Consider the following 23406-nt stretch of genomic DNA (forward strand, 5'->3'; position numbering starts at 1 on the left):
GTTCAGTACCCAGGACAAGGCGTGGTATATGGTTGACTCAATTTGTTGCTTACAATATGGAAAATAATTGATGTTATCTGCATAAGCAGATATACTATAAAAGCTGAAAAAGCTTGAGCTTCAGGGCCCCAAAGATTTGTAAAAATAAGACAGGTTTACTGCAATTAGTTAAAAATGTTATTTCCACTTTGACTTACCCTCCATTACATCTGACTTCAAGTCAGTGAGATTGGATAGGTTACCAATATTTTGGGGACTGGATTTAGGGGAAGTTGAGTTAGGGTGCATTTAGACTGGGTTGTATATTTTTGTGATTGACATTTGCTTTGATATATATTTCTGTCAAAGTGTAGGAATAACTTTCAGGAATCCTTCTGCCCACTTTAAAGGACATATCCTAGGTGGTGAAATAAGGGTGCAAAGTCAGGGGCTACATCCCAACATGAAAGCCTCCTACAGTGTCCAGGACCAAAGGATTGTGCAAAGAGAGGAGAAACAGGGCTTGAAATGTACAGTATGAGAAATTGGTAGGCAGAAAAAGGCCTCTTTTCCTCAGGTGCGTACAATTATAAGCAGGTAAATCTTTCTGTACAGCATCTAGTCAAAAAGGATGTTCCCTTCTGTTAAGAATATACTCAAAAGAGCAGAGCATGAACTATCCATTTACTAGTCTTTCTTTTTTGATGGGAATTGCATGACATAAGGTTCACCAGAGTTTTTGTGTTTGCGCAGTATAAACCCATACCAATACCACAAACAGCAAGGACATCTGTATGTGAAGTCACACATTTTATGCATCCCAACCTATTGGTTTGCCCCTTACCATATCTGATGTATGCCTTTCTGATGAAGTCTGGTGGTTCCTGATGAAATGGTATGCAAAATTGCCAGAATCAGTAAAAGTGCCTGAACTTTCTAAATTGCTAATGATAAATAACAAATTTCAATCTATCATTGGAAGATTGGATTACTTTCTATCTTTATATAAAAACACTTCACGAGGAAGCCATTGGACGTTATATGATTTTATTTTTCACAGAATATGACAATAGCGACCAGCTGTCCACTTCAGAGGAGTTTAGCTATGGTAATGTCAGCTGTGAAAAACGGTAGTAAGGGACCCCGAGAGCGACCCCAACAACTTTTTGGAGGAACTCCATATATTCCAAGAACTTGAAATCTTTGCCACTAGGGGAATTCTGAAGTTTCTTTTCCTTAAGGTTTCAGGGGGAATAGTCCAGCGAATGGTTTTGGGTATAACCTCCAGTGAGTCTGCTGGTACACAGGCAAAAAAAAAGGGCCGGTTTTGTTTTCTTTCAGAATAGAAGTTGATATCGTCATGATGAGGTTTTGATGCTGATTTATGTTTGCTTTGGAAACAATCCAATCTTTCTGACTCATAATCATACACTCTCTTCTTTCTGTCACGTTTCTCTTTGCTGTGTGTACAACCGTAATCATGGTCCCAATGACTGTTGTTCTTCCTAAATAAATCAGATCTGGCCTTCTTTCTTTCTTGGCTTTCTGGGTGCCTGTGAGACTTGCCTTGGCTTTTTGCAAGATGTGATTTAATATTTGATTCAGTTAAGGGAGCTGAAGAGTAACTTGTTCTGCTCTTGGTAGTCCATGAAATCTTCTCTTCACTGAATGATACACTAGATGACCTAGACTGAATTTCCACAGTATTTGATGAACTATGACACAACCAGTCAGGAGATTTCATTTTGGAAGATGATCTATATTTCCTGCTTTTGTGGGACTTACAGGAAGGTGGTGTAATAATTAAGGTTTCCTTTCTGCACTCTCTAGTATAATGGGAACCTGAATCTTCACTGTAAAATGATTTCAAATCAGTCGTGATTTTGTAGACATTTTCCAAAGGAATGCCTGTCTGTAATTCAAATAGAATGTTTTCTGATTCCTGACTTAAATAAGAGTTGGCTTCCAGAAACACACATTCCTCACTCTCACTTACTTCAAGACATGAACACTTGTCCAAGTCAGCTGGACTCTCAATATCTGTCTGAATATCAACAAAATCTTCAGAAATCTGAGTTTCATATGAAACAGCTGAACCAGTAGCATTTCTCTGGGTCCTTAAATCAACAGATTCACATGTATTTCTTTCTTGAAACCATACATGATATTGTTTGTTTTTTTCTGGAGTCACATGGAATTCTGACTCTGAAAGAACTTGAGTATCTTTCTTCCTCGGGCTGTGCAGATCACGGTCAGAAGCACACACAAGGGTTGGCTGTGGGAATTTTCTGATGAGTGATGAGTTCTCATGGGGACTTTGCTTTTTGAAAGAAATATGTTGTTCTAACAGTTCTGTATCAATGGAAAGACTACCACTTTGTCCACCAGCATTTACGTTTTTACACATTGCAATTGTGTTTAACTTACTATGTTTGGGAAGTACATTTGGCTTAGGGAACGTACTTCCAACAGGAAGCCCCAGGAGAAAACGAAGGTATTTGTATTGTAAATCAAGATCTATTTGATGGAGAGATTTTTCCTCAGAAAGTAACAAAATTCTGTTTTGTCGTTTTGGTCCTGTGAAACCAGGATGAATACAGTTAGATAAGGGTTTCTTTCTCTCATGAGCACTGGTCATTGCATAAGATTCTCTTACAATTCTGGGAAAGGCTTTCATTTGTATCTCCAATGTTTTCACAGAAAAGTGCATGAGGAGTTTGCCTTTTTCTTTTACTGAGTGGTTTTGGAGGGTATGAGGCAATAGCATCTCACTAGCAGAAGTCACTGCAGATGTTCCATTTTCTAGCTTATTAATACTCTGTAGCTTTGTGATTGTCTCCTCACCGCCACTTGAAACATCAACAATCAGTGTCTTCATATTGCTGACAAGAGGTGAATCCTTTTGGTATTTATGTTTTGAGTTAGGTTCTATGGTATCAGTCCCTTCTAGAGACATAAAGCTCATTGTTTTATGTCTTGAATAGAACCTCCAACTGTTATCTTTTGAAATAGTCCCTTTTGGATAAAAGTTGAACATTTGTAAAGATTTCCTTGCCATCTCTGGAATCAGATTCAGTTGTATTTCAAGTGCTTTTGACTCTAAATGACTAGTAAGCTTATTTTTTTCTTTAGGAGTAAACTGTTCTAAAAGGGATTTGTGCTGCATTTTGGGATATATTTCTGTTGATATTGTATCTGGACCCTCTGGAAAAGGTGGTGACTTCAAGTCGTCAGGCTTATAGGCTTGTATGTTATCTAGTTTATCAGAAGAAACTTTGTCTTGGATCATATTTTTAACCTGGGATTCAGAGATAGCTTTGGTTGCTTCACAAATGGGAAGTAAATGTTCTGCATTTGTACTGTCTGCAACTATTTTGACTTCGCTACTTTTAACTTGAGGCGGTATGGGCACAGTTCCTGGGAAAGCTTTTTGTTGCTGAACCTTTTGTGTGGTCATGTCCCATACTGGTTCACTCTGATCCCTTTGCTTGGGTAACTTTGGATCTTCAAGCATAGATGGACACTCTGTGGGTGTCAGAATGCGTTTTAGAATCTTTTCTTCCTGCTTGATGATACGTAAGTCTGTTTTTTTAATGATCCTTGAGACATCATGCCCTGGAACAATCCGTTCTTTTGTTTGTGCCTTTAAGTATTTTTTATTCATTTCACTTCTGAGGTTTGCGTCTGATTTGACATTAGGAAGTTTCTGCATTTGTTGTTTGTCCACTGCAAAGGGCTGGGGATCTTGTGGAACTGTGTTTGTAAAATTCTGTTCCCCTTTTACAATTGTTAAAGTGTTTCTCTTAGACATTTCACTAGTGTTTGGTGATTTTTCCTGGAATTTAGGAAGACAGATTCTCTTTTCTCTTTCTAGGTTTGTCTTAGGGTCAGTGTGAGGTGAACGCATGATGGAAATAGAAAGACTTCTGATAAATATTCCTGAGACATCTTTACTCCATGAAACTATGTTCTTTAACTTAACATCATACTCTAATTTCTTTCTATTGCTTGGTGTACCACGCCCTGTGATATTAAGCATCTGTGGAATTGGGTGATTCTGGATTTTCATAGTTAAATATTTGGTGCTCAATTCTCTTTTCAGATCTCTTATTGTTAATCTGCCTTTCTGGTCTTTACATTTGGGAGAAAGAGGAACATATGAATAAAATGAATCCAGAACATTTCTTTGAAATAATTTTTGTAGTTCAATGCTTTGTTTTGCATTAGATGCTTCTAGTTCTTTTTTCTGCTTTTGCATGATTAGGCGGCTGTTCTCCCTATGAGTGATGACCTGAGTCTTCATTTGAGATTCCTCTGCCTTTAGAGATGGAAGATGCAGGTGTGCACTACTGCTTGTGTCCATTTTTCCTCTCTCCTTCTCCAGATTGGCAGTCCTGGCCTTGTGCATCTCTGTTTTCTCTTCTTGCAGATGTAAAGCTCTGTTTGCGCCTATTTTTAATTTCCCTTCTTTCTGATTCACAGTACTATCATTGTCCATTTCTAATTTTTTCTGCTCTAGATTTATATTGGTGTTTGTGTCTGTTTGATCTTTTTCCTCCAGATCCCCTGATTGAAATTGAAAAGTCCAGGGAGGGAATAGGGACTTCGGAAGCAATTCCAGAACACCTTCCTCTTGTTCTGAAATGAGCAATGCCTGCTTCTTTCCCGCTTTTGCAGGGTCAATCTCTGTCATATCCATGTGTATTTCTGGTAGCATCTGTAGGCTGAGGTGCGCTGTTGTTTTCTTGTCCACATCTGTTTCCAATGGTGTCTTCTGCTTTCCACTTTGAAGGGGAAACTTAGAAAGGATAGTGTTCGTCCTGGTCTTGTGCCCATGGTCACACCGTCGGATCACTTGCTTTTTCATGACAATATCTTGTTCTTCTATATTTCGGGGGGCATTCCAGTTGGTGACGATACTTATTTTTTTGAGTGATCCCTTTGTCTGTGGTGCTAACACTTTGGGAGAAAACATTTTGCTGATTCTATCATTACTTTGTACATCTTCCTTTGGCTTATCAAATTTACATGAACCTGCAAGTTCTGGAGATACTTTCGATGAAGTTTCTTGCTGGTGAGCGTATCTCTCTGAAACAGAAAATCCTTTTGAACTTGCAGGGGTGCCAAGTGTGACATACAGTTCCTTAGATATTTTCCTTATCAGTGAAACTGAAGCCTTAGGACTGATTTTATGCTTTAAGTTATCCATTATTTCAGTGTCTTCTTCCAGACCTCCCATTTTAGTTGCATCCATTGTGGGATAGGAAAGAAATGCAGTTAAAGTTTCTGTTTTGTATTTTACGGGCTGAGCCTTTTTCCCTGTAAAGAGCCATTCCGGCCTTTTCCCACTTCTTATGGTACCAAACCCTGTGAAATAAATGTCCTCATTCCGTGAGTTTAAAACTAACTGATTCAAATCTTCTTCTGACCTGACTCGTGAAGGTTGGTTCCTTTGCTGGACGCTGATCATGAAGTTTGAGGTCAACTGTTGCTCTGCCTCTGGGCGGGGCACATACTGTTCTGCTTGCTTAACAACGTTTTTATCATCGCCTTCAACTGAGTCTCTATTTGTTATTTTCTGGGTATTTGAGGGTACATGGAGAGTTCGCTGTGGACAAGATGATCCTGTAATTCCTGGAGTGTCTTTGTCTGTTTTGTTCCCTGAATCCAGATAAAGAGGAGGTGCTGACGGTATAGAAAGAAAAGTCCTTGACAGAACCACACATGCTTCATCTTTATCTTTGTGTACTTTTTTCTCCAGTTTGTTAATATTCAACACTAATTCCTTTGCATTAAGGATATGTGACATTGGTGAAATCCTTGCCTCTTGGCAGTGTTTCCTGAACCTCATATCTATCGTTTTCACTTCATGCCTGTTTTCTTTCTGTGACCTATGTGGTTTTCCTTTTCTTACATCACCACTCCTTGCCTCTGCATCTGCTGTTTTCTCTGTATCTGGTAATGCTGATGGCATTAGTGGAAGTAAAAAGGATGTCTTACCTCCAAGCCTTTCTTCATCTGCATGCGTAGCTCTCTCCAGTTTAAGGTTAGATGGCAAAGGTTTGGAAAAGAGTATGCACATTTTTCTTTGAATCATACCTGGTGGTTTATCTTGACCTTCATGTTCCTTTCGTCCTTGCCCTCCAATGTTCACATGCAGTTCTGTTCTGTGGAGCATACAGGAACGAGGTGACTTCTTTGACTTCAAAGTTATATCTGTGCCTCTCATATCGATTATTTTTTCTTGGTTCCTCTCTTCTTTTTGAGGGATATGTTGCTTTTCATTTTTAACATCTTTTGGGATGTCACCACCGATGGACTCTCTATGTACAGTCTCCCCTATGTGTGATATTCTCCGCAAAATAGGTCTTTTAAGTCTTAGCATTTCATTACCTAAATGTGTTTCTTTATCCATTTCTAGTTGAGATAGAGATGGCAATGAAGTAGATTTGGTCAGAACCACACCTGGTTCACCTTCACATTCCTGCACCTTCTCTTCCTGATGTTTGGGGAATATTAAGATGCTTACTATTTGCACGTCATCCTCTTCCTTGTTCTGTGACACATGTTTTCCTTTTTGTAGATAGATTAAAATATCACCAGCAATTGGCCTTATACATGTGCCTCCCTCAGTATCTGGTGATACCTGGAGTTTTACTAGGGGAAAAGAGGGTCTTGTTAATATCGGTATGCTTTCCTCCTGGAACCCAGTATTCACATTAAGGTGAAGTGGGGAGGATCTAGAAGGACTCTTAGACAACATGACACCTGGCCCACTTTTAACTTTCTGGACCTTTTCCTCCTCTTGCTCTCTAGTTTTCCACTGAAGATCACTGAAACTGTGCGTATGTGAGACAGGCGATTTCTTTGCCTTCAAATACATTTTGTTGGGATCCAGTACACTGGTCATATCCGCAACTTTTTCTCTATCCTTCTCTTCTTTCTGTAGCAGGTGTGCTTTTAATTGCTTTACATCACTTGAAAGTTCTCCATGGGTTGCTTCTGGACATACTATTCTCCCTGCATCTGATGATTCCTTGGACCGTGACTGTGGGAGAGACACTTTTGCAATTCTTATCACGTTCTCCTGTCCTTCTGTTGTATCAAACTTAAGATATGGTGGAGTAAGTAAAGAAGTATTAATGCTTGGCAGTCCTTTAACTTGTTTATTTTTATCTTCCTGAATCTTTCTCTTTTGTTCTTTACTTTTCCACTGCAATTTTTTGGTATTGAGTATATCTGAGGGTAGTAATTGCTTTGCTTTAAGGTCTGTACATTTGGGGAGCATTTTGTCTTCCATATCTATTCTGAGTCCACCTTTCTCTTCTCCCTGTGCTGTGGGTTGCACTGGTCCTTTTGAGTTGCTTAATGTGTAACCATGCAGTGACTCAGTATATGCTTTTTTGCCTGAATCTGATGAATCCTGAATCTTTAGTGGTGGAAAACTGAATTGTGTTTTTCCTAATGTGCCTTCCTTTTCATTCCTTCTAGTGTCACAATTCAGGTAAAATGGAGGAGGAGGGAATGAAGCAGGTTTCCTCGGAACCACTCCAGGTTCCTTTTTGCTTTCCTGTACTCCTTCCCCTTGCTCTTCAATGTGCAAAGAGTAGTTCTTTCCATTGCATAGAAGTGCAAGTGGGAGTGCCTCTGCCCTCAAATGTATCCTTTTGGGGAGTATTCTACCTTCCCTGCCTTCTATTTTTACTCTGTCCTTTGCCTCTTTATATGGCATTTGATGATTTGCTTTTAGTATTACTTTATGTGAGCTAATACCTTCATTTGAATTTGCAAGTCTGCTTTTTCCTGCACCTGATGATATAGGAAGCTTTGGTTGTGAAGGAGAGAATCTATGGTGAGAGAGAGAAGGCATGAATGGATGAGTTTTTGTCAGAATCACATGAGGACGTCCTGTCCTGTCCTGCTTCTGTCCTGCTCTCTCTTTCATGCCCCACTGTGGCTCCTTTCTTTTACTCAGAGGACTGTGCTCAGTGATGCTGAACACTTGTGGAGGTGCTGATGTCTTTGCCTTGAAAACGGCACCATTGGGGTGCATTAGGCCATGCACGGATACTGTTTGTACTCCGTCTTCTTTCTGTGGAAGGAGTTGTTCCTCTTTCTTTACAAGGCTCTCTGTTGGCTTTGTAGGTGCTGTTTGCCTTGAAGGCAATGATTCCTGGATCTCAAGATGTGGCATAAAGCTTCTTGTTATTCCTGGTTCACCTTCCTCTTCTTTTATTGAGTCTAACTCAAGGAAAGCTGAAGAAGTGACAAAAGGACAAGTTTTGCTCAGAAGTACAACTATTTCCACCTCACCTTCTTGTGCCTTTTCCCCTTGTTGACTGATGTTCACCTGCAGTTCCTTTGTTTTTAGTATATGGGAAAGGGGTGATTTCTCTGCCTTTACAGCTATGTACTCAGGATGCATTACACTTTTCTCTGAAATATTTGCTTTATCCTTTTGGATCTGGGCTATGTATTTTGTTCTTTTTGAATCACCTGTGATATCATTCAAATACGACAATGTATATTTTAATTTCCCTGTATCTGATGATTCCATGTGCCATGAGGGTGGAAGAAAAGATCTTGTTACTCCTTGTTCCTCTTTTTTGCCTGCTGTTCGTTTGTCTAATTTACAGCGAGATAGAGAAGGTATTGTCAGAAACACATCCAGTTCACTTTTTCTTTCCTGTACATGTCTCAATTTTTCTTTTATGTTTGTTAGTACTTCTCTAGTTTTTGAGCCACTGCTGCCAGGGATATTGAGTGTATGTGGAAGTGATAATTGCTCTGCCTCAAAAATTCTGCCTTCAGGTTGCATTATATAATCCACACTTACTGTTTTTCCTCTATCTACTTCTTTCTGTGGCTTGTATTCTTGTACTGTTTTTACATCATTTGAGCTATCCACCCCAAAAGACTTTGTATGTGCTATTTTCCCTGCATCAAATGATTTCTGCTGCCTTAGTTGCAAAGTAGCAGATTTTATTATTCCTTGTAAGTCTTCCTCTCCTTCTTTTCTTGTGTTCAATTCATAACAAGTTAGAGAAGACTCAGAAGGCAAATGTAGGAAGAGAACTGTTTCCTGTTTACTCTTGTGTCCATCCCTTTTCTCTTGCTCTGTGCCTACTCCATCTGCTTGCTGTTGCTCTTCAGTTTCTCCATCCCTTTTCCCTTGCTCCTCACCTTCTCTGTCCTCTTTCCCTTGCTCCTGGCCTTCTCCATCCCTTTTCCCTGGCTCTTTAGGATTCAGTGGTAGGTTCTGTGAAAGTGCCTTCTTTCCTTTCAGATCTTTGTCTTCTGGATGCATTAAGTCTTTCTCAGCTGATATTTTTACTTCATCCTCTTCTTTCTGTTGCATGTAATCTTTTGCTTTTTGTACTTCACTTGCGCTGTCACCCTCACTGGGCACCCCATTTGCTTTTTTCCCTGTCTCTGATGATTTCTGGTGCCTTCGTTGTAAAATACCAGGTCTGATTATTCCTTGTTGGTCTTCCTCTCCTTCTATTCTTGTGTCCAATATATAATGGGTTAGAGAAGAATTGGAGGGCAAATATAGGAACAGAACTCTTTCCTGTTCATTCTTGTCTTCATCCATTTTCCCTTGCTCTATGCCTACTCCATCTGCTTTCTGTTGCTCTTCAACTTCGTGATCCATTTTCCCTTGCTCTTTGTCTTCTCTATCAACCTTTTCTTGTCCTGCACCTCTTCTGTCCTCTTTCCCTTCCTCCTCACCTTCTCTGTCCTCTTTCCCTTGCTCCTGAGCTTCTTGATCCATTTTCCCTGGCTCTTTAGTATTCAATGGTAGGTCCTGTGAAAGTGCCTTCTTTGCTTTCAGACCTTTGTCGTCTGGATGCATTATGTCTTTCTTAGCTGATATTTTTACTTCATCGTCTTCTTTCTGTTGCATGTAATCTTTTGCTTTTTGTACTTCGATTGTGATATCACCCTTACTGGCCACTCCATCTGCTTTTTCCCCTGCTTCTGATGATTTTTGGTGTGATAGTTCTGGAAGATAGTATCTTGTTATTTCAGTGACATACTCTGCTTTTTCTCTCCTTGTATCCAGTTGTAAATGAGAAGGAGAAGGAGTGGAAGCGCAGGCATTTGTCAGAAGCACACTTGGTTCACCTTTAACATGTTCTATCTTTTTCTCTTGCTCTTTGATGTCCAACTGAATTCCCTGTGAAATTGATGATTTCATTTTCTTCAAAGCCCTAATTTTTTCCATTTTTCGCCTCTCCTGTTCTTTTTGCAATATAGATTCTAGGGCCTTTTTTACACTGTTTAAGATATTATCAGAAATACACTTTTCATATGCTGTTTTCTCTGTATCTGATGACTCTTGGAGATTTGGTTGTGAAAAAGAGGATCTCATTTTTATTCTCGTGGCTTCCTCTCCTTCTATTGTGCCCACTTTAGAGTAAGGTAGAAAAGAGATGGAAGCAAAAGGTTTGCTCCAAATCTCAACTTCTTTATCTTCCTGAATCTTTCCTCCTTTTTCTTTGATGTTCAACTTTAATTCTTGGAATATTGAAGGCTGCTTCACCTCCAAAGCTATTCTTTTGGAATGCATGATTTTTTCCAAAGCCTTTTCCACTCTGTCTTTGTCTTTCTGCGGCATATGTTTTGCTTTTTCAATACTGCTTAAACTATCATCAATTGGCTGCTCAAATTTTTCCATTGTATCTGATAATTCCTGCTGTGTTGATGATGAAAGACAGAATCTTATTATTCCTCTCATGTATACCTCTTTTATTCTAGGATTCCATTCCAAGTGAGGTGGAGAAAGAATAGAAGCACAGAGTTTATTCTGAACTACATTTAGATTACTTTCATCTTCCTGCGTCATTTTCTCTAGTTTTTTATTGCTCCGTTGTGGTTCTTTTCCATGCAGTAAATGTCTAAAAAGTGATTTCTTTCCTTTCAAAGTGATACATTTGAGGCCCATCATATCTTTCACATCTACTATATTTTCTCTATCTTCCTTCTTTTTCTGTGGAAAACACTTTGATTCTATTACATTACTTAAACTGTCTCTATTAATTGACTCTGCAGATGATACTCTTCTGACATTTGATGATGCCTGGAGCTTTAGTGGTGGAAGGCAGCCCTTTAGAGTTCCTGACTTATCTTTACCTGCTTTTGTTCTTGAATTTGAATTACTATGTGATAGAGATGGTAAAGAAGTACACAAGTTTGTCAGTTTCATACTTGATTTACCTTTACCTTCTTGCATCTTGCCCTCTTGTTTTATAATGTCTAACAGCAAAGGAAATTCCTTTATACTGAGTATATGTGACAGTGATGTCTTCCTTGGCTTCAAAATGATGTTAGGGCTTTTTATTCTTTTCATATCCATTGCTTTTACTCTATCCTTCTTTCCCTGTGATATGTGTTGTTTTGTACTTTTAACATTACTTGAGATCACCCCATCAATTGTTTCTTTATTCAATTTGAAGTGATGTAAAGAAAGAATAGACTCACATATTTTTGCTGCAACCAAATCTATTTCACTCATTCTATGTTTCACATTGACCATTTTGTCTGTCACGTTCCACTGCATTTCTAGTCTGTTACTTGAGGCACCACAGTCACTGGTATTGAGTATACGTGAAAATACTGATTTCTTCCATTTCGAAGTTCTCCTTTTGTGGCATATCACGCCTTTCCTAATAACTTGTTCTATGCTATCCTTCTGTCCTTTACTTTCTTGCAAAATAGGCATGGATGCAGAAAGAGAATGTAATGTTACAGGCAGACATACTTCTTTTTGTACCTTTTCATTTGCCTTTTGTGTTTCTATCTTCTTCCCAAGTCTTAACTTGGGTGAGCTATTATTTGATATTAAATCAAAGACCTGTACGCCATCTGATGATTTCATTCCTTTTGGAAATAAGAGACTTGCATATTTTATAGTTTTATGGTATGATCCTAAAGGCAGCATTGAATCTTGTTTTTTCATCTGCCTTGGAGAAATCAAGGGCACAATCCATTCTAGTCTATTCTTAGTTATAGTGCTTAGCTGATCTGCAGAAAACAAGTCTATTCCTGGTGTCCGGCTTGATAAATTACCTCCTTCTGATAATGCTTCCTTTTCCTGAGGCATTAAATGTTGCAGGAGACAGGGATACTTTTGAGGGCAAGATATATGCTCCCAAAAGTTCTCATAGGAAATTGGTAGGTACTGCCATTTTTGGCCTGTTTTGAGTAAGTCTCGTCTTTTTTTACTGTTTTGAGTATATCCAACTATGACATCCATTTGTTTTACTGCTTCTCTAGTCTGTGAAGTTAAATAGTCATAATGTGGAATATCCATAGCATCTAATTTCTCTTGTTGCATAGATGCATTGAACTGAAATAGATCTGTTTTGGAGTGAGATGCAGGCTTTGGAAGAGCCTTGTATGTACATTTTTCTTCCTTTTCTGCCTGTCTTGGAAAAAGCAAGCCAATTCCTTTTGTATTTGAAGTGTGGTACCCTAAACTATTGATTGCCTTTAATGCTTTCTTTACCTTTGGTGACTTAATCTGAAGTACGTCCATTAAAGAGTGAGAAACAGATGCTGGAAAAGCCTCGTGTGTACTTTCTTGTGGATGTTCTTTTCTTCCTTTAATATTCAAATGTATTCCTTCTGAACATGGAGGTTGATCCACCGGAATACCTACTTCATGTGATGCTTTCTCTACCATTGGGCTTAGAACTTTTGAACTCATGATTTCTTCTGCTGAGCCTTCTTTCTTGGGATTTTCAACATAAAGTTGATGCAATATGCAAGGGAGAACAGATTCCAGAATATTCTCTTTATTCTGATAATAATTACTTAGATGCTTCATCCTCAATTTTTTTGAAAAGTCCATTTTCTGTCTATTTGATTTTAATGTAATATCCAACTTTGATTGCTCTTTTCCCCAAAGATTTTCATTGAAACTTTCAGAGATGGTAACATTTTCTTTTCTTGTTGTATTCACTGCCTGTTTTAAGTGAAGAGGGTCCTTACTGAGGAAAGATTCAGAATCCAGAATACTTTCGGGAACATGATCTGGATTCACCTGTTCTTTCTGCTCTGCAGGCACTTTGTGCTGTACCTCTGAATTTGTACAAAGAAATTTCTGTCCTTTAGAACCTACAAATATATCAGTTTCCTTTAATCCTTCTTTTCCCAATACATGTGAACTAATTTTTCTGTTAATGTACACATCTTCTTCCTCAGTTACCTTTCCTGTGTTTTCCAAATGAAGAGGTTCCATAATGGGGCAGGCCATAGACCCCAGGTTTGTCACAGAAATATCTTCTTGTTTCAGCAATTCTTGCTCCTGGCAAGTCTTCTGTTGAGAAGTATCCAACTCTGTAAAAAATATATTCTGTCCTTTTGAGTTTAGTGGAATATCTAGTCTCTTCGATCCTTCTCTCTCCCACGGAATTGAAACTGAATGTTTGGCAATGCCCAAATCTTTTTCCTTTGCTCTTTGTGCAATGAGGAATTCAAGTTCTTCATCTGTTCTAATTCGTGGGGCATCGAAACTACTGTAATTGATTTGTTGTGAACTAATCCTTAACGGTCCAATATAGTATTGGGATATGTCTTCTGAAATGCTTTGGTGTTTTTGTTCCTTTTCTCTAATATCTTGTTCCTGTTTTCTAAGAATGCTGGACGTATCAGTACAACCTGACAATGACCTTTGCACTTCTTTTAGTGGTTTCTCCAGCTTTGGCTTTGGAAGAATGCATGTCCTGTCTTTTGGCTTGTCTTCCTCCATTTTTACTTCTGTAAGCTTTTTAATGCTAGACACACAGTATCCAGAGTCATAAACAGCCTTTAGAACTCGATGTACTGCATTTTTACTCAGCTGGAATGACTTCTGCTGCCGGATGTTACCTCTCAGTTCTTTTTTATTGCTTGCAGTACCATACTCAAGCAGCTGGGAAACTGGTATTCTTTTTGCCTTCAATTTTATCTGTTTGGTATGCATAGTACTTTCCACATCTGCTGTCTTTGCCTTATCTTTATGTCTTATGATTTTAGGAGAAATAGATGTGTAGCGATTAGGATAACTCCAGATAGTTCCTGAGACACACAGCTCTTGCTGTTTCTTTGGCAGGGCAAATGTCTTGGGATCTGCCCTTGTTTTCCAGTCTGCAGTTTTAAATTCTTTCTTGTTTTCAATTTGAAGCGGATGTATCTTAGAGAAAAAAACAGATTCTGGATTAAACTCTTCTGCAACATTTATCTTTGCTTCTTGATCTATTAAATCAACTTCTGCTTCTGTCTTCTGGGCTTTAAAGTTCTGTTTCTGCTCCTTATTATTGCTTACAACAGCATAACCTGCAGTATCAGGTGATTGTGAAACTGCTGATTGCTTTGCCTGCAAAGGTCTACCTTGGGGACTTGACCTGTCAGCCATTTTAAGTCTGCCATTCTGTCTTTTCATTTCTTCTGAAGCAGGTGAATGCCTGCCAACAGAATCTGGGACAATTGCTGCCAAATTACAGAAAGCATTTTCTTTTAAAACAGAATGGCCAATGTTCTGTTTATCATATTTGTTTGATATGGCATCATCTGTTGCCTCACTCAGTTCTGCACAATTATCTGATTTCTCCATCCTTGCGAGCCCAACTTTGAGACTTTCTTTTCCATTTTTGTTTTTTTCTATTTTTACATTTTTTTCTGAATTCCCTTTGTAAATCTGACTTTTTGAGAAAAAAGTTTCTCCCAAAAGCACATCCTCTGATTTACCAAGATGACGATCCTTTCTAAGATATGTGTTTGCCATGAAGTTTTCTGCATAGAATGGATCCATTTCTGTAAGATGTTCTTGCTTCTCTTCCCCACTTTCTCTATCATGTAGTTTTGCTCCCTTTACCAAGTTGGAAGTCCTTCTCTTGTCAATGGGATCAGAATACCTTGCTATCCCTTCAGCTAGTGACTCTATTTGTGTTGGTTGTGTGTGACTTAACCCTGATATTCTGATGTCTATCTCTGTTTGGAATCCACTTTGCCTTTTAATGTCAGAGGAATCTGGAGTGAAGGAAGTTGTATTTGGAAATGTATCAGCCACATTTTCACCTTGCCACATTGCTTTCAGTTTGGTTTTTAAATTGGATTCAAGTTTCTTCCTATGTTTTGTAGTAAACTGCCTACTGATTTTATGTATCTGTGAAATTGGTGGTTTCTTTTCCTTCATAGTTAAACATTTGGGATTCAATATAATTTTCCTTTCTGATAACTGTATTGTGTTTATCTGGTTTTTAGAGTCAGATAAAACAGGCATGAAGAAATCTAAAGGACCCAAGAAAGTTGCAGCTGAGTTTTCTTGTACTTCTTCCTCTTCCTCTGTAATATGACCATGATTTTCTTGGCACTTTCTGTTGGATACAGTTTTTAAATAGGATTTACATTTCTTCCTATGTTTTCGGGTAGACTCTCTATTGATTTTATGTATCTGTGAAATTGACGACTTCTTTTCCTTCATAGTTAAACATTTGGCATTGAATATAATTTCTTTTTCTGATAACTGTGCTGTGTTCCTCTGGTTTTTAGAGTCAGATAAAACAGGCATGAAGAAATCTAAAAGGCCCAAGAAAATTGCAGCTACATTTTCTTGTACCTCTTCCTTTTCCTCTGTAATATGACCATCCAGATTTTGTCGGCGTGTTCTGTTAGATAGAATGCACCTCGCTGCTGTATTGAATAAGAGTTTATCAATCATTGATTTGGATGTTGTACTCTTAGCATATTCAGTGGCACTGAGTAATGCCTCTCCTATACTTGTGTACCATTGCTTCCCTTTCATCTTGTACTTAAAACGGTGTTGCTTTTTCTTTCTGTGGTTTTCTGTAGAATATCTTATGATATTAAACAACTGCAAAATTCGTAGTTGCTTTGCCTTCAAAGTTACACATTTGGGACTCATACTTTTCTTGCCTATAAACTCTGATGTATAGCTCCGGCTTTCATATTCAGATGACATGAGGCTGGAGAAATCTAAAGGTTTTAAGACTGTTTGTAAGTTTTTTTGATTCCACGCAGTTTTCTCAGAAATAGAACTATCCCATTTCCTTCTAGGATTTTCATCCCAAGGGGTATCACGTGGTATTGAACCAATCTTTGATTTCCCTGTTTTGGGAAATGAAGTCTTTAGACCTTCCATACATTTTATTCCTTCTTGCATATGAGGACTTTGTTTCATCAGGTATCCAGAAATAGGCTCTAAAACAGTTTCTGTAAAGTGTGTTTCTTGCTTTGTTTTTTGCACTATGTGAGACAAATTCCAAGATCTGCCTTCGGGACTCTTCGGTTCAGATCCTGATTTGCAAGGGTCAGGATCTTTCATTTGATGTGTACTGAAACGGAGGTGTTGACTATAGCATGGAACTGATTCTGTTAACATTTTTTGAATATTTTTATCTTCCCTTTCATGTTGTACATTCATGTTCATTGCATTACTAGATCCACTTTCCATGTCAGTCAAAGTGGCCTTCTGTGCCTCCCCACCATGTGGTGATTTCTGTAACTCCAGGACAGTTGCTTGTAGATCTTTATTAAACTCTGCCTTTTCCCCCTTACCGGAATTGTGCTGTTCCCCCATACATTTCCTATCAGTTGGTACACCACGTTTTATTGCACCAGTTAAAACTTCACCATTTACTGAGTCCTCTGATTTTAGAGGAAGAAGTTTTGAATTTACTGTACATATTGTGCCATTTTGGGTCTGGAGGCATTTCTTTGTCTCCTCTCCTTGTATTGGTTCTGCAGGCTGAAGTTGCTGTGGGACATCTTGTTTGGTAACAAACAGAATTTTCCTACTTCCTTGGTTTTCTAATTTGTGAAAGTCAGGATCCTTCCCCTGACCTGAACGGAACATGAAATGTTGCAGGTGCTGTGGAATTACTTTAAACAATGCCTCCTGTTTCCTTTCTTCTTGCTCTTCATCTTGAAGAAGGGTTTCTTTAATGTCATGTGAAGTAATACTATCTTCATGTGGAGATGTATCTTGCTTTACTTGAGTAGAACTGAGTCTTTTTTCTCTTAGCGTGTCTTTTTCTGTTTCTACCTTGCCATACTTGTTAATGTCAGGTGTCATAGTCAGGAAAGCATATGTTTCATCTACCCCCTTTTTGCCTTGATGCAGTTCTTTCATTTTGGTTGTCAAATTACAGCTCAGTTCTTTTCTACGTTTCGGACCAGCACCAGCCCTGATATTGAGCATGTATGAAATTGATGGCTTCTTTGCCTTTATAATTCCACATTTGGGATTCACTAAAGTTTTCATGTCTGAAAATTGTTTTAAGTTTCTCGTCGTTTTAGGTGTAGATAAAGCAGGCATGCAGGAACCAAAAATCACTGTCTCTTTCTTTTCAGTACCACCAGCCTGTTCCTTTTGATGGCTAGAATCAGATGAGATACCACCTTCTCTTGCATAAAATATGATTTCATCAACCTTTGCTTCCCCAGACTTTAGAGGTGAAAACCTAACATGACTCTCTACCTTTTCAAATGGAAATTGATCCAGTGTAGGGCATGAAGTAGACTTCAAAATAGTTTGTGTAAAGTGTGTTTGTGGTTGTACTTGAATATTTGTACTTCCTGGTTGGTTCAGTTCCTCATCTGATTTGACAAACTCATTATCCTTCTGATATGCATTGAGTATTAAGCCATCGCTGTTCTCCAGAGCCTGTAAAGTTTTGGGAGGTGGAATCTTAGGACCTCCAAGGACTTTTATGTCATTTTCTGTTTCGTTGGCTTTTTGTAGTTCTTCAGCTTCTAAAGGACCCATTTGGAGACTAGTCTCTAAAGTAGTTTGTTCAAAACCTGTTTGGTGCTGCAAACGTTGTCCATTAATAGGTAGCTCCAGTGTTAAACAGTTCAGCACTGGGTCTGATTCAAGATGGATTTCCTTCATTTGACCCGCCTCAGACCCCATGTGCTGGCTCAGCTGTGGCACTGCTTCTAATAAAACTTTATGTTCCTCTTCCTTTCCATCTTGCAATTTTTCCTCTCTGTCATGGGATATGCTATTCTTAGCAAAGACATCAGTGTATGTCTTATCTGCTGTTTCTCCTTGCTTTAATTGAGACGCAGGGAGACAGAACTCTCTCTGCAATCTGCTATGCATTGGAGAGCAAAGGGTATTTAGACATTCTGGTACCAATCCTTTAGTTTGGTTTATCTTTTTAAACTTAGTCTTAAAGTCTAATTCTGATTTCTTTCTGTGGCTTGTGACACTGACTGTCTCTGAGATTGATGGCTTCACAGCCTTTGTATTTACACATTTGGGCTTCGCTGTACTTGTTGTGAGTGCAAATGTTACTCTCTTTTTCATCACTTTAGAACAAGATAAAACAGGAGTGCAATAATTGAAAGTCTCTGGCGAAGTTGCTGGTAAATCTTTTGGTATTTCTGTCTTTTCTTCTGCAAAACAGTAACCCATTTCTCTTGTATCACTTCCATTACTTGGAATATAACTTTCTCTTGTTTGGTTTAAAGGGTCTCCAATCAGTGATTTTCCTGATATTGGAGAAGGCGTCTCTGAATCTGCAGTGCATTTGCAGTCTGTTTGTGTTTTTTGAGTACTCTTCACATTCTCAGCATGAGATAGTTCCATTATGGGAGAAACAACAGACTCAATAATAGTTTCTGTGAATGGGATTGGTTGATGCATTTCTTTCTCTGTTTTAATCTCCTTCTCTAGATGTGCATCAAGTCCAAGGTTGCAGCTATCATGCAGGACTGCTTTTGGTAGAGTTTCTTTGATGCCTTTTACTTCATCTTGCAATTTAGCATCTAGTGTGTTTTGGGATTCATTTCCCTCATTAATGAAATATGGATACTTTTCTTCCCTTTCAATTTGGGATTCCTCTTGGACTAGCTTGATATGACTGTGATTCTCTGCATTTAATCTGCTATACATTCTAGTATTAGGCAAAATAGACATGGGAGGGTAAATAACATTCAGAAGCATACCTGCTGCAATTTTATCTTGCAGTATCTGTTTAATTATAATTTCAAAATTGCCTCCCATTTTTTTCCTGTGGTTTGGAGTACCACATATATTAATATAAGGCATCAGTGAGATTGCTGGCTTCTTTACTTTCATAATTACATATTTGACACTGAGTACACTTTTTGTTTCTGATAACTTTTTTTTAATTTCCTGCCTTTTAAAATATGGTAAAGTAAGAAAGTGGTTATTGAAAGACCCCAGGGCAACTGCAGGTAAATATCTTTTTACATCTTCCTTTTCTTCTACAATATGACTATCCATTGTCTTTTGGAGGTTTCCACCAAATGGGACACTATATTCTGTTGTTTCAATTAAAAGTTCACCAACTGGCAAGTTCTCTGGCATTGTAAGTGGATTCTTTGGATCTCCGGCACTCTCTCTGTCTGTAGGTCTATCTGTGCTTTGCTTCACCTTCTCAACTTGAAATGGATCCATCATGGGGCATGGACTATTCTCCAAAATAGTTTGTGTAGAAAGAGTTTGTGGTTGGACTTCTTGCTCTTTATTTGGGGTTTTCCTACTTCCTGAACTGATCTGTTCCATTTGGAATTTGACATACTTGGGCTTTTGCTTTAGATGTACGCTGAACCTGAAGCCTTGTGTCAGCTCTGAATTTGCCTCTTTCTCCTGTTCCTTTCTATCACATTGTCGTGGCTTTTTAAATGTACAGCTCTTATCAATGTATTCTGCGTTCTGTGTTTCCTTCTCATCTGGTAATTTCTCTTGCTTTGATGCTGAATGACTGAGCCTTATTATTCTTAATGTGTCTGCCTTGGCTTTTGATCTGCTATGTGTTTCTGTATCAGGTAGTTGAGAAATGGTAGTGTAAGTGGCACTGTGAAATGCATCAGACGTTTCTTTATCTTGATACATATTTGTTATGTTACTTCCAGTGTTGCATTCCAGTTCCTCACTTTCATGTAGGTCACTGTCTTCTATAACATTAAGTATCAATGGTTTATTTTCCTTCAGATTTACACTTTCTGTACTCACTTGAATTTTTATGGCTTCTAATTCTTCACTGCTTTTATGCATTTTGCTTCCTAGGAAAATGAGCAAACCGACATTTGACAACTCCAGAACAAGTTCCAAAAAATCTTTTTGTTTCTGTGTATTTTCCCTTGGAAAGCACCTTTGCGTTTTTGGTGTACTGGTTGGTAACTCCTCTCCATTTGAAAGTTGAAGATGGGAATTCTCTGAACTTTGTAGGTCCTCCTGTATTTTCATTCTATTGTTCGATTCCATTTCAGGAGAGGAAACAAGTTTCTGCATAGGTTTTGATATAGCTTCTTCTAAAGATGTCTTGTGCTTTGGAATATGGAGATCAAATGGTTTTTTACTATTTAGAACATGAAATTCTGTAATACCAATTCCCTTTGCTTGTGTAATTGAGTCTTTAAGAGATTCTTTACTCTTCCCATTTGTTTCTACTAGTAAACAAGGTGCTTTTAGTTGAACAGTGTTGACCATGAAGGATTGTTCTAGCTGAGGAAACATTTTTGGTGAAATGTTTTTTAGTCTTTTGTTTTCTTTGTCATACTCCTTTTCCTTTTTAGTAATATCTGAGATTCCTGTCTCCTCAAGAGGACCTGCATAATTGATTTTCTCTGTATCTGGTGACTTATTTTGCTTCTGCAGAAAATGTCCACATTTTATTAAACCCGGCATGACTTTCACTAGTTGTTTTCTGGAATAATTTTTAACATAAGGCAGAATAAGCTTGGAAACAGAAATAAGATGCAAAGCTATATCTGATATATCTTTCCTTTCATGTAATTCTTTCTTCTCAGTGTTATTCTTGCATCCTAACTCATTCCTATTTTTTAAAGTGTGACATACTGTGATTTGAAATACTTGTGAAGTTGGTGTTTTTTTGGCTTTTAGAGATGGAACATTAAGACTGAGTTTGCTTTTACTGTCTGGTGCTTTTCTTCTATTTTTCTGCCCTTTAATGGTAGACAAAAGGGGCACTGAGCTATATACAGAATCCTGGTTCAATTCTGATGAAACAATTTGTTGCTGGCCTTGTGCTTTTACACTCCTTAGTTGTGGCATATCTTCAGTGACTAAATTTGGATTCAGAGTTAAAACTAGAAATTCAGCATTCTTAAAAATAGTGTCTTGCCCCTTAATTGAATATTTAACCTTGTTTGAATCTATAAACCAAACACAATGTTGGTCCTCACCTAAGTGTTCATCAGACTCCAGGCCCTTTACTGAATATTGTGCCTCAACAATTGATGGAACTTCAACAAAATGTTGGTTCCTATCCAGATCTTGGGACTGGAAGGAGTCTTGTGTGCTGCTAGAAAATGGCTTCTTCATCACATCTTCAGGCTGGGCAAAGTTGCTGGCTTTGCTCTCAGGCTGGCTCTTAATTGATTCTTGGTTATGATTTATATATTGGGCTTGACTAGTAAATTGGACTTCATAAAGACCTTGATTCTGAAAAGCATTTTGTCCTGGAAAAGAATCCTGTGCTTGGACAGAAATAACCATTCCAACAGAAGGTTGATTCTGATTCAAGGACTCTTGAGATCTTGAGCATTGATAAGTAGTTCTACTCCCTAACTTAGTTTTGGGTTTTGAAGGAATTTGATTTCTCACATTTTCTTCCAGAAGTCTAACTTGATCTCTAGAAAGAAATAAGTGGGCAAGAGGGCAAGGTGCCACATCTAGATCTTCATTTTCTACAGTGAATCTAGATGCTGAAAAGCTAAGATCAGAAGAAAATCCTGAATTTTTGTTTTTGTTGGTTTTCATCATTGAAAATAATTTCTTGGAGGAAAATTGTATTGTTTCATATTCTCTGTCTGGATGCTCTGTATGGCTTAGACACATTTCCTCTACTTCTGAATAAAACAGTGGCAAAGATGAGCTGATTCCATTTGAAGATGGCACATGACTTTCACTAGAGGTACTTACTTGATCTTCACTTTCACTAGTACCTGACCATAGTATTTCACGTGATAATAAAATTCTATCTTCAAAGTTACATTCCTTTTCTTCAGATGTAAGTGATGAAGTAATTCTTTTTTCTAAAAAGGTGCCAACTCTGAAATATAAGAAAACAGTGTACAAATGAATACTAGAATATATTTCATATAAGAATTACCTTTAGATTTAAGAAAATGCAGCATAGTATATGAAAACAGATCAGCATAGAGATAAATTGGAAAATCATTATCCATATTATAAAACAATTCATTACCTAGTTCTTCTCAATAAACTAATCGACGGAAAAAGTGAAGTAAATCAATTATATATCTCAGAGACTATACCTCAGCATCTCTAAAAGTCTATTTTTGACAAGACTGGGTCAAAGTTGCTGGATTAAGATTATATTATTTTACAAGGAATATCTTTTCTGTTCTCTATATGAAAGTTTTCACTAAAAGAAAACATTCTTATGGAAATGTAATAGGTACAACAGAAGAATACCAATAGTATAAACTAGCTGTCTATAGATAAATCCAGATTATGTTAACAGTTCTTTGAGATCAAAAGAAAAGCCTACATTTTAGGGAAGCACGTCTCAGCACAATTTTGGGCCGGAGTACTGATCATGGATGATGTGAACTTGCCAACACCCATGTACCTCAAATGATTAGTCTCAGTCTAAGAAGTGCTCAGACCAACAGCATCAGCATCTTCTGGTGTGATGGTTAATTTTATTTGTCAATTTGGCTGGGCAGTGATGCCCAGAGATATGGTCAAATATTATTCTGGATGTTTCTCCGAGGGTGTTTTGGATGAGATTAACATTTGTATCAGTGAACTGTGAGAAAAGCAGATTGTTCTTCCTAATGTGGGTGGGCATGATCCAATCAGTTAAAGGCCTGGATAGAACAAAAGACTCATACCTCAACCCCCTGACATACTCCAGCAAGAGGAAATTCTGTCAGCAGACAGCCTTTTGACTTAAACTGCACACTTTAGGCTTGCAAGTCACCACAATTGCTTAAGCCAATTCTTTAAAATAACTGTCTTACTCTCTCTCTCTCTACACACACACACACACACACACACACACACACACACATACACATATCCTACTGGTTCCGTTTCTCTGGAGAACCCTAACAATACACCTGGAAACTTATTTGAAATGCATATTCTTTGGTCCCATCCCAGCACTGTGGAATCTGACGTTTTGAAGGTGGGGTCAAAAAATCTGAGCTTTAATAAACTCTCCAGCTGATTCTGATACATGACAAATTTCGATAGTCACTGTTTGATGCATGAGCAAGCCTAAAATCAAAAACTGAAATGCATATAAAATAGGTCAGATAATTCTAGTAGCTATTTGTTTGGAGAACACAGATTATCTCTTACTTTACTGTAAGTGTGACTTTACTTTTAAATAACCCTCAATCAAAGTAGTGAAGGCAGTATATGAAATCCATCATGATCTACCCAACCACAAA

The 23406-nt window shown here is 38.0% G+C and overlaps 1 protein-coding gene across 1 annotated transcript in view; it reads right to left on the reverse strand.

Annotated features, from left to right (window-relative positions):
• Window positions 1-1009: 1009 nt before the first annotated feature.
• Window positions 1010-23406, reverse strand: part of CCDC168 (coiled-coil domain containing 168) — a 30991-nt gene continuing 8594 nt past the window's right edge. The window contains exon 4 of the mRNA XM_019039971.4: window positions 1010-22034. Coding sequence (XP_018895516.4) covers window positions 1094-22034 — 20941 coding nt within the window. The 3' untranslated portion in view covers window positions 1010-1093. The remainder of the gene's footprint in view (window positions 22035-23406) is intronic.

This window comes from Gorilla gorilla, chromosome 14 (genome assembly GCF_029281585.2).
Source record: "Gorilla gorilla gorilla isolate KB3781 chromosome 14, NHGRI_mGorGor1-v2.1_pri, whole genome shotgun sequence".
Taxonomy (NCBI): domain Eukaryota; kingdom Metazoa; phylum Chordata; class Mammalia; order Primates; family Hominidae; genus Gorilla; species Gorilla gorilla.